At 43.2% G+C, this 12323-nt stretch overlaps 1 protein-coding gene across 2 annotated transcripts in view; it reads left to right on the plus strand.

Moving 5' to 3' along the window:
• The first annotated feature begins 1377 nt into the window (after window positions 1-1377).
• The window catches only part of arhgef40 (Rho guanine nucleotide exchange factor (GEF) 40), a 39112-nt gene continuing 28166 nt past the window's right edge, over window positions 1378-12323 (plus strand). The window contains exons 1-3 of one of the 2 annotated variants that reach the window (XM_019266644.2): window positions 1378-1645; window positions 9481-9570; window positions 11238-11345. In XM_019266644.2, coding sequence (XP_019122189.2) covers window positions 1643-1645; window positions 9481-9570; window positions 11238-11345 — 201 coding nt within the window. In that variant the 5' untranslated portion in view covers window positions 1378-1642. Of the gene's footprint in view, window positions 1646-4554; window positions 5312-9480; window positions 9571-11237; window positions 11346-12323 lie in introns of those variants that run through there. The other variant, XM_019266645.2, reaches the window with a different exon arrangement.

A 12323-nucleotide genomic window follows, 5' to 3' on the forward strand; every position in this document is an offset into this window, starting at 1 on the left:
AACATGGGGCAATAAAGCAGTAAAAGAGGAGTCAACGTAAGCCTAGTGTGACATGATGTTGGTACATCATGATGTTATGAACATGCCTCCACTGCAGATTCATGGCATTAAGGTTGAGAAACTCACAGGTCTCTAAAGTTGATGAAATTTCCCAACTCCAAGTGAGCAATTCCACTTTTTTAAAGGGTCCCATAACTTGCTACGGGTTGTGTTAATCTCATTTCAACCACTAGAGGTCTCTCATGTAGTTTGATGAGCTCATGAAGTACTGTGGCATCATGGGACTTGTTGTCTTAATCGTTGAACAACCACCATTGGCAACGAAAATCTGAATATCTGACGTGACTCAGGCAGAAGTTCATTGACGAGGTTATTGTTTAGTCAAGTTTGCCAACTTCCTTCCTCAGTCTCTAGAGCGGTGTGAAGGGGATGTGACACAGCTGACTGAAATGACTGAAATGGATTTAAGGATGGAAGTGCAAAACTCAACAAATATAACATAGGTCCAGTTATTTTTAGACATTTTAAAGCCTAAATGTTACAAACTCTTTATTTAAAGACTTCTCGTTGAACCTGAGAGAAGACCTATCAACCCTGGCTAGCTTCTGCTTGGAGACTACAGCTCTTAAACCGGGGCACACAGTGTGAAACACACTGACATTTACTGGTTAGGGGAAGTCTTATGAAAGATGGTATTGAGTTGCATCATGGGAAATGTAGGATCCAGCATCTTTGGTGCCGTAGGACTAAAAATCCGGATATTTCGACTTCTGCTGCATCAATTTCGACCATTCTTTTAAAAGCGTGTTCCTCGGACGTCTCCTAACGTTACAGAAGTGCAATGCTAAATTGCTGGAGATGCCCTTTAACTCTTCTTTAATGTCAGATGGGTGGCAGAAGGGCGATTTCAGTCAGCTTACAACCTTCACTGGAGTCAAATAGGCGCGTTTGTCTGCTCAAAATGAAACATTTGGAAATGCAATTTGGCGTTTTCTGCTCCCCGTGTCGTTAGGAGCGTGCACACGTGCAAAAGCAGTTATCGTTTCAGTATTTGTCATAATTGCAGCAACCCTTTCTTTCATCAGTTTAAGCTCAATTACGAATCGACTTAACTGTCTCTCATTTCACCAACAATAAAACATCAGAGGGGTTTTTATTTTTATTTTATTTGAAGTACGCCTGGGTGGGGTAACGACTTTTCATTGTCTATTCATTTAAGTTACTCTGGGGTGCGGGGAGAGTGGGGAGGGATGGAAAGTTTGAGAGCAGAGAGAGAGAGAGAGACTGTAGTGCTCTTGTTAGGTGCGAGGAGGAGAGGGGAGGAGGGGAGGAAGGAGGGAGGAGGGAGGAGGTGGGAGTGCGTGGGACAGCCCGGCAGACGGAGAGAGGGGAGGGGAGAAAGAAAAAAAAAAATCCAGCTTGGACATTCCCAGGCTGGGAAATACAGCAGAGAGTGAGAAGAGAGTGGAGGACTGTTTGCTCGGATAAAGAAAGACTTGAAGAAAACAGAAATCGGATGAGAGACGCTGACGAAGGCTGCTCGATAACAACTGGAGAGGAGAAAGTTTTCTGCGGAGAATGCAGAGAGGAAGCAAATGCAGGAAAGGAGCTGTGGACTATGTAGGAATTCCTGACTGAAGTCATGGTAAGTCCCCCCTTTCTCTGAAACACTCAGGTCAAGTTTGTCTGCATAAAAAGCTGAAATACAATCAAAGTTTTGAAGAAACATGTCACTATTTTTCAGGCTGATGTCATGATTTTTCTGTTTTTGTCACTGAAGTTCTGTTAACACAGATACTTCCACTTATGTTTCAGATCCAATCATTAACTCCTCATCAAGGCATGCATTTGATTTGGGGACAAAAGTTTAGTCAGCAGTTACAACTTGCTGAGTTCACAGCTTGTCAAATCCCAGCGGCGGCAGATGATGATGACATGATTTAAGCCGTGACGTTTGTGATTTTCTTGTGGTCGTCTTTGCACAGAGAGAGAATCTTTGCAACAACAAGAAGGAAAAAAAAAGGCAGAGCTCCTCTGTTGCATCTCCAGGGATCCTGTTTGCCATCCCCACCCACTCACGGTCTGATCAGTGACATACGGCAGCAGGGAGAGAGATGAGTCAGGCACACATGAGATAAATGAAGTCGGGGAAAAAGCAGCAAGATGAACAAAGAGAGATTTAGATGACATTCATCGCTTCTGTGTTTTTTGGGCAGGGTGGAGCACCTTTGGCAAGGGAGAGGAAGGGAGAAAGAGGAGAGCTGGAGTGGGGAAAGAGCGGAATAAAAGAGGAGGGTAGGGTTACTTTTTATTTTAGGAGACTTGGACGGCAGCGGCGGTGGTTTCAGTGATGCCGCATTTTCCACATTGGACCTGGGAGAAAAGAAACGAGAGAGAGAGAGAGAGAGAAAGGGGGAACAAGGGATGGCATGGACTTTAAGGAAGGAAGAACATGTGCGGTACAGTTTTATCTTCCTCGGTAACCAGTTGGGAAAGTTTAGGGTGGGAAAACACAAACAGATGAGAACAAACGCGACACGGCAAAGTGCATAGAAGCTTGAAGTACGCTCTGAAGAGTTGATGCTGCAAACAACATGTGTCCAAAACACTTAACACATGAGGAATGAATGCGTGCATACATGCACAGTCGCTCAGGGACGAACATGGGCGCTGACACATGCACATATGTGTTAAAATGCAATCAGCAAACAGTCACACACACACACAACAGTGCTCCTTTGCTAAGAATCTGTGGCAGAGGGTGGAGGCCTGTTTCCATTCCCTCTCTGCTCCTGAGCCTGATTTTGAAACATTAATGTGGGATGTACCAGTCCTCATGTCTGGCCAGGGAACAAAACAAAAAGTCTGGAAGTTACCATTCGTTGTGTTTGTTCTAACCTGCTCGGAGTACCAGGCGGGTGGAGATAACAGCGCTAGAACAATCCAGACGGGGTCGGCGTTGTTGTCAATCACAGGAATTGTTCTTCAACGGAGTTTCCTGCGATTGTCAAGACCCCCTCGGACATGTGCGGCGCATGCAGGCCGAGGACGGCTGCTTTTCAGCACGGTGATTAGCAGCTTTCGCTGGTTTCGCTGGCATCGTTATCCGGCGTCCAGGCGCTCGCTTTCAATTGTTTTTCATCATTGTCATAATCTAGAGTACAATCCTCCAAACCCTGAGCTGTTATAATCAATATTTTATCCCTGACTCTGAAGTTCCCTTAGTTCTATGTAGCATTATAGCGTCTTTCAGCTTTTTGTTTTGGTTTTTAGACCCATGCACAACTTTGCTGTTCCGGCCGTAGAAGAAAAGGTGTTTTCAGTGGAAACGCTCTGATAAACTGAACTCAGTGCTACCGGCCCAGTGGCAAACACAGCTGGCAACTAGCTGGTGGAAAAAGTGAACTATTTAGCTGCTTAATAAGGTCCAGATATTTCCCTCTCGGTTGGTGAGTTACATGGATTTAGATCTAAAAAAGGAGAGCACATTCACCAGGTGGAAGGAAGGAAACACGGCTCTAAATGAATGCTAATGTCACCCCCTGTTTGCTGGGTATGCAAAACAAACAACAACAAATCAACAAGGCAAGAAGCGTCAAACACCGTTGTTGGTAGCCAAACTAGTAGACTGAAGAAGAAGTATCTGCTTCAACGGTTTTTGTGTGTAATGAGATATTACACTCTAAAAAATGGTTCTTGATAAACGCTCTTCAAGTTCTCTGGAGAACCTTTCTATCCTCAAGAACCCCCTTTTTTGCCGTTGAATGTTCTTTGGGGAACTGAATTCAAAAAAGAGTTCTTGAAGTCACGTTTGCGGCACTTTTGGTAGAACTTTTTAATACTTTAATTAAAACTAACTCTTCAAATCAAATTGTTATATGTAGTTGAATGAACTCAAATGAACCAAATTCTGGGTAGAAGTTGATAATAAATGGTTCTTTGAAGAACCAAAAGCTTCTTTGCAGCACTGAAAAAGGTTCCGCCATGGCTTCACCATGAAGAACCACTTTATTTTTAAGGTTCTTCCAACAAATCAGGTAAACTCACTCTTAGTTTTACCTCCAAACGGAGTGTTTTCATGCTGGAATTCCTTCTTGCCATATTCCCAGATCATAACAATCAATTGGATAAGTACAAAGTTAATATAATGGTTAGAAATGAAAGTCCAAACTAAGTTTTACTTCACACCCTCTGTACGTTACTATGCGTTGCTGCATATTGATGTGATAGGACCGCTAAACTACCATTCTGTTTGTCCTAGCCAAGCCTTACCCCAGGAAGACACACTACCCTACTGTGGAAATACCAATAACACCAATAAATGTGACAACATGCCATGTTCAATTGTCACATTATACACCAGCTTTTCAAGTAATAGACAATGAATGGAGGCCAAGTGTACTGTGAAACCTCATCTGCCGTGAAAGTTGTCTTCACTATAGTCGGGGACAGACTGTAGCACTTAAGTAGTCTAGAATAATGAGTGGAAAAAAAGCTTTTTGACCTACTGTAGGTCAGGTTAGATTAATACAGGAAGATTTAAGAACGGAAATCAGTCTCAGGCGTCTCGTTCTTTCTTCCTCTTCATCCTCCTTTCCCTTTGTCTGTCTGCCTCATTCTTTTTTTCTGTTCCCTCCTTCCCTGTCGGCATCGTTCTCATTTTTTTCTCCTAATCATGTCATCTTCTATCAACCTCCACCTTAACCGAGCTCCTTTCAGCTCCATCTCTCTCTCTCTCTCTCTCCCTCCCTTCTCTTTCCCAGTCCTTGGTGTACTTGTAGGGGTCTACATCTGGTTTCTATCATGGTTGCTGCTGCTCTTGTTTCCCATCGATCTCTCCCACCGGTCAGCCTCCTCCTCTTTCTTTTCTCTTTTCCTTTTTCTGTCTGACTCTTCGGTCTCCGTAGGGTCGTCTGTTTTTTTTCTCATAGTCACTTTTTCAGCTCTTTCCTCAACTCGCTCACACTTTGAGCGAGTCGGCACGAAGCGGAGCTCGAGTTCACCACTATAGCTGCATCCTTGCCTGCTCATTGTTGTCGCTCTCTAGCTTCTTTTTCCGGACATTTCTCTTTCTGTCATTTTTTTAATTTTTCCCCTCTGTGCCAAGCATCTGTTTGGAAAGACTACCGCTGCCTCTTCCGTTTCAGTCTGGTACAGCAGGGAAAAGCAGGAAGTCTGACGCGGGATGACATACTCGTATTCCGTACAGGAGGATGCACACTCATGCACACTGATTGTCCTCACCGACAGTCAACGTGCCATGTGAACACACACTTCTTTCCAGTGACCAAAGACTGTAACAGTGGACAGAGTGAGTAAGACGTCACCTGGGGGATTGCGTGTTTGCACTTGTTGCCAGTGGGTGAAAGTCGGAGGCGAAGGTAGAGCAGGTGAAAGCTGTGTTGACCGATTGGTGATTCATGCTTGTGAAATTCTTTTCGACTCAACTCGAGGTCCACTTACGATCTTTTTCCAGACGGTTTAACTGCATGCCAGCATCTTCCATAGTGGATGGAGTTTGCTCTGTTGTCATGGAGACAACTCAGTTGAAATATTAGTACAAAACTTTGGGCTAACTTCCCTAAGTTTCAATGTTTATATAAATATCACATCTATACATATCATCCGCCAATATCCTGTGAAACTTCAACTTCTCGTGAGCTTTGAGACAGTTCATCTTTGGCTGTTGCAATTGGTTTTTTAAATGGTTCTTTTAACTCGAGAAGTGACGACGTTTTTCTGGAACATTCAAAATCGACAGTCTCTAATTTCTAACCTCCAGTTTTGCATTAATACTCTTCTTCCGAACAGATGTTCGTCTGTCTTTGGTGAAAACCAACAATTGGACTCATGTTAAAGACATGAGTCAGTTTGAGTAACGTATCACTGAAGAACAATTCCATTAACTTGTTTGACACGTCCGAATACTCGTGCACTTCTCTGTTCTATTCTTAACATGCCTTAAATTAGCCATGGTGTTTCCCATCAAGCTCGTGACTCATCTGTTCTTTATTGTCTAACTAGTTGGGTTTTATTTGGTGATAATGTGCATACAGCTAATTCTCCAAAAGACATTAGAGGTCGAGCCAGTAGCATTTGCTGGAGAGTCTCTCTTCCACAGTCATTACAGACATGTAGACTTTGTCCAAAGTGACTTAGACTAAGTAAGACACCTGAGTGCATTAGCGTTAAGCATCTGATTGAAGGGTAAATTAAATTACACCTATAGTCCCTTAAAGAGGAGGCACCAGGAGTCTCCTTCTCAGGTAATCTGATTTACAAATGTCATCAGGGCTGCTTTGTTTCATCTGCACGTAGATCGAAAACAAAAGTGACTCATTGCATTAAACGTACTGGTACTGTAGGGTATAGGAGTGAAACATGAATGAACTCGACGGTTTACCAAAACACAAAAGAGTGTTGCCTTAAAGGTCCAGTGTGTAAGATTTAGGTGGATTTATTGGGTAACAGCACAGTTTGTTGTCATCCTTTCTGATTGGTACATGAGTCACGACTCTCACTGGACCTTGAGGTACTACTCAGAGTTTGACTGAGCAAGCCGGGCAAAGGGTGCGCTTGATTATTAGTTATTGATTCTTTGATTTGATTGAGTGAGTGACTAAAGCTCAGTGTGTCGTTTATCTCAGGGAGACTGTTCAGAAATCCTGCAGACAAAAGGTCACGAAGATGAACAGAAAAGATTTGTGATCGTGTCAGCAGAATATCTATTTGTGTTCGTCAGGTTTTCACCACACCCAGTTTAACAAACCACACATATTTGTCACAATTTCTACAAGGATTTTGTGGTTTGGTTCAAGAGCAGGAGCATCATTCTTCCCCCTACTGTATTAAACGACAATCCTGGTGTAGTTGATTCCAGACTGAAATTCCATTCTTTATATTTCAACAGTGGTGTATCCTGTTGAGAGTCGTGTGTCCAGGCATGCAAACACAGAGTCAATGCCGAGGAAATAAAAATTTGAGGGAAAAGACCTCACACATCCAAGCTAAATATTGTTGCGGGATAGCTGGCTTGTCACTAAATGTGCTACAATGAGTTTAGCCAGCTGCTAGTGTTAACACGAGCAAAGAAGTTGGTAAAATTGTAGAAACAGACGATGAGAAGCGGTTTTTAGGGAAGTTCTCCAAACCCGAGTGACCTATTTGTACCAACACTTGAGTAATGAAGGTGGTACGCTGGGTTGTGTTCTCTGGCGCAAACCACATATTTGATCCTGAGAGACTCCGTTGAGCCAGTTGGGCTCAAATTGCAGACTTCCATTCAATTTGCTTCCAGTGTTCAAAGTACAAAAGCTTTTCATGCACTTACATTGGAATTTACCGTGTGATGATACGCAATTAAGAGTCGCATCTTTGAGAAAGAGTTGCTTGAGTTTGTGCTTTAATTTGGTGTTGCGTTGAATTAACTCAAGTCTTGTGGGATGCTTTAAGAGGGCTTTAGTCTAAGAGGAAGTTCCTGCTGGCTTGTCTTGCAATCCCCTGAACCCCCTGCTGTGCTTTTACTAGACTCAATATGTTCTGTCGGTGAGCCAGAAGGCTCTTTTACAACCGCTACACCTATTACAACATGCCGTCTGACAGACAGCTGTTTACCACGGTCCACACACCGAGACACCTCCTCCCGTATACGTGATTTATATGTCTTAGTGATCATTTGATGTCCAGTGCAATCTTTTGTTAAAAATAAAAGAATATTCCAATGTGGCGAACTTGTTTCGAAGGCGGAACAGTTTTTCTGCCTTGTTTGAGCGTGTTGAGTCCTACAAAGGTTAATCACGTGGAAACTCGCGTGACTTGCCAACCATCCTGCAAACTTTTCGCTTGTTTTAGGATGAATAACAGCGATCCTGACGCTTCCCTTTGTGTCCCTCTTGAGAAAGTTTTGCGTGTGGCTTCTGGGAAAAAAAATGAAATAAATAAAAGAAAAACTCTCTTGGGGGATTTTGTGGTTTTGTTTGCTACAAAGCCGACTTGACTGCCCTGCTTCTGGAAAACCGAGCTGCGTTCAGCAACACTTATGTAGGTTCTGTGATTAGCTTCTTTTTTATTTATTTTTTTGCTGTATAGCTCCACATCCAAAATCTCTCTCTGTTACTATGGAAAAATAAAGCTGCATGAATTCGAGCCCGGCGGTGCCACACACAAATGTTGCTGGTGCCATAAGGGCTGAAGTCACAGTTCAAAAATTTGCTCTGCAGCCAAGAGAATGGATCGGAAACAGATCCCGACATCTCCTGCAAGTGACCCGTGAGCAACCTCAGCAGAGCAGCCTCGCACCGTGGCTCTGATGGGACTTTTTCTTTCTCCTCTGTAGTTTTTTTTTCGGCCTACAAGCGTCTCTTCTTTGCATCCATTTCCATTTTTTCTCCCTCTGTTTTTCTGGATGTGTGTCAGAAAAACAATTGCAAATAGGTCCTGACACTTCTTTCAACCTCAGTTTGAATACGTGATGTTGTCGGGGGCATAGGTTGCGTGAGTTGTTAGTCGGAGAAAAACTGCAGTCTGTCTCAAATACTTTCTTGTTTTGAACACTCATTCTATCCTTCTCTGCGGCTAACCTCAAACCACCTCTGTACACAAAAACAAACCCAAAAAATCATTTTCAAATACTGTTGAACCTCTTCTTCCATAAACCCACGCACCACCACCACCAACCAGCTCATTCCCTCCTGGCCCTCCTCCTCCTCTCTCGCTAGCCGCTCTTTTCTTTTTCCGTACACTCTGTTCTCCCCCTCCTCGTTCTGGGTTTTCTCCCATGGCTTTCTTGTCCATCCCCATCGGTCGTTGTAGTTATTCAGCACAATATGCCGTCTGTTGAAGAGAATCCCAATGTAATCGTTGTCAGATGACATTCTGGGAGTCGGATGGAGGTGAAACAAAGAAAGTTGGGTTAAAAAAAAGAGAGAGAGAGAGCAGGGAGGAGGGTGAGGAGAAGGAGGAGAGAGAGAGAAGCAGATGGGAGAGGAAACGTGAAGGGAGGGAGAGAGAGGGAGAAGTTGGAAAAGAGAGAGAAAAAAGTTGCAGGTCGTCATGCCAACGGTCAATGTAGAAAAATAAACATTGCATGTGTTGCGTTCATTGCTCTGTCACCCTCCACCTAACAGGCCGGGCCCTTGTGTTATGATGTATGTGTGTGTGTGAATGTGCATGCATGCATGTATGATGTGTGTGTGTGTGTGTGCATTAGGGAGTTAACATGCTGCAGCGGTTCGACTCTTTTGTTCTGCGGGTTCATACATTGACCGAGCCTCAGAGGAAATATTTGACACTCCCCAGACTATACAACAGGAAGTCGAAAAGTAGAATATGTGTATATATTTGTCAGTGTGTGTGTGTGTGTGTGTGTGTGTCAGCAAAAAGCTATACACCCCAGCTGTTAAACACAAACACACACACAGTCCTGTCCACTCAGTGTCCGGTTCACTTTTAACCCTTTCTTACGATCTTTGTCTCTCTCAGGGTTCCGAGGCTATGGAGGATTGCGTGCAGGGGGCGCTCTCGTCGCTTTATCCTCCTTTTGAGAGCACGGCGCCGCCCCTCCTCTCCCAGGTACCCACACACACACACACAAACACACACATCTTTACAGCAATAAACAAGGCGGATATAAATAATGCGATGTTATGTGCAGATAACGTGGCTTTCCCCAAGATATAAAACTGCTGCCAGAAGCCAACACAAACAAAAACCCAGCCAGCTGGTCAATTACAGCCAAACCCTCGTCTTTCTTCCTTCAACTTGGGAACTTGTCGTGACCAGAGCGGCAGCACTATTCCTGCTTTTTAAGTCCGCACAACATTTATTTTAAGAAAGAGCACTCAGCTGCTCAGTTTCTACAAAGTCCATGTGGGACCTTTTTGTAGGCTCTCGTATCTCCAAAGTCTGTGGTGTTGGTTATTTTGAGACAGGACATTGGGCAGAGGCGGTTTCTCTGTAAATAATTCCATATATTGCTGCACTGTGTATTATCATAAACACAAAAAAAACAGATCACTTCCCAGGCCTGAGGTACTACTCAGCCGCCGTTACCGTGTGTGCACCATTAGTTATCGATTCTTTGATTTGATTGAGTGAGTGACTAAAGCTCAGTGTTTATCTCAGGGAGACTGTTCAGAAATCCTGCAGACAAAGGTCATGAAGATCAGTGGTCCCCAACCTTTTCTGCGCCACGGACCGCTCATGTAGGACAATATTTTCACGGACCGCCCTTCAATGTGTGGGGGGTAAATACAACAAAATAAAATGATGCGACCGGCATAAAAACAAATATAAAGTGCATAAAAATACAACTCACCATTATGCTTAATTAGTGGAAGCCCTGAGCTTGTTTCTCCGCAATGAACTGGTCCCATCTAGGAGTAATGGGAGACAATGACACCCGAAGTGTGTTCCTTATGTCCAGTCTATTCCGTAATTTAGTTTTGGTCGCTGAAGAAGCTTTCCAAAGATGTTTTTTTACAAATTTTTTGCAAGCTTCACGTATCACGTTCCCGAGAGGAGCGTCTTGACCTGTCTTAACCTGTGTCAAGAGGCAAAGACGGATGTAATTGGGGAAGAATCCGGCCATTTTTCAAAATAAAACATATATATATATATTTCTGTGCGGCCTGGTACTAAATAACCCACGGACCGGTACCGGTCTGCGGCCCGGTGGTTGGGGATCGCTGATGAAGATGAACAGAAAGGTTCTGTGATCTATTTGTATAGTGTTTGTGTGTAATAAACCAGTTTCACATATGTTTTGTTGAATAAATGTGCCACAAGCCACAGTGTTGCTTTTTTAGGTTTGTTCCCCTAAAACTCTGTGGACCAACAAGTCTTTTAGCAAATGCTTTTGGGCCTTTCTCTGTTAGCGTTTATGGGAATTTGATCAGTCTTTTGTTCCAAGTCACCATGTAGTTTCCAATCATATTTCTTTGTTGCTATGGAAAACGCTTTCTTGGTATAATAATGTGGATAAAATGAAGCAGCCTTGGTGATTTTCTTGTTTAAAAGTCTGATTACATGCTGTCTGGGTTGAGGAAATTCTTCCACTCTTGAGTAAATGAAACCCTTTCGAAATCCATTGGATACAGATCTAGCAGAAAGCTAACAAAAGCTGCTCTTATTTCATAAAAAGATGATGTTCTGAAGAAATGTTTTCCCCATTTAGCAATGACACATAAAGCCGCTGGCTTTTTGTGTACAACTGCATTCACTCACGTCTTTTTTTGCAGGTCTTTTCAGTCCTGGAGTCGACCTATCAACACGACAGTCTTCGCTACCTCCTGGACTACTTTGTTCCTGCCAAGCACCTCCTGCACAAACTCCAGCAGCATGCCTGCGTGAGTTCCACATTGCGAATGCCATGAGAAGGGAACACACACATAGCTGCATAATCAGAACCAGAGTCAGCTGTCAAATGCAGACAGTATAGTGTGAGGAATCTCCCAATTGTTTTAATTCCTTTGGTGAAAGCGCTCTTCCTGTAATTGTGATGTGTGTATTGGCAGAGTTTTTAGGGCGTCCAGTCCAAACCAAGTCTCAAGACCTAAAGCGGATCATTTAGCAAAGACACAAGTCTTTATAAGACTTTACATAATAAAAGTCTTTTATCCAAAGTCAACAGAGGCAAATTCAAGTCAAGTTTCATGTTCTAAACGACAAGTCAAGTCAGATCAGCAGTCTCTATAAGATGTCAATTGTTTTTCACCCTTTTAGGGCAAGTCAAATGAAGCACGTCTAAATACTCAAGACAAGTCACAAGTGTTCATACAGGGTTACTTGTTTGAAGGTCTTTTCGGGAAAGTCTAAGTCAAGTCGTAAGGGTTTGCTTGTTGGTCCAAGTCCAAGGATATAAGTCAGAGTCAAGTTTCTGGTTTCAGCAATGAAAGTCTCCAGTCAAAAAAGAAGACTCAATTCCCAGATACTGGACTGTTGGCCAGTATTATATTGGACTATTGGCATATGTTTTCATGAAACTTGAGTTTTATTCAGCAACTTGAAAGTCAGGTTTCAAGCTCAACTATCAGGCAGGCAGGTCTGCGTAAGGTCACAATTCTTCCATGAGATAATATTTCTTCGTATGGTTTTACTTCTTTTGGGGCAAGTCCAGGTCCCCGTCTCAAGTCTTGTTACAATCAGTTGAATCAAAGCTCAAAGATCCTGATTTAGGAGCCTCTATCTACAGAAGTCCACCATGTTGAACTACCATATTTCTAGCCCAAAATATACAAACTAAACTCTGGCTCCGGGGTCTTTCATTCTATTTAGGAGAGGGTGAAACAAAGACGTTACACCTCAAAATGCTACTAAATCTTACA

The sequence above is a fragment of the Larimichthys crocea genome, chromosome XIV (assembly GCF_000972845.2).
Source record: "Larimichthys crocea isolate SSNF chromosome XIV, L_crocea_2.0, whole genome shotgun sequence".
NCBI classification, from domain to species: Eukaryota; Metazoa; Chordata; class Actinopteri; family Sciaenidae; genus Larimichthys; species Larimichthys crocea.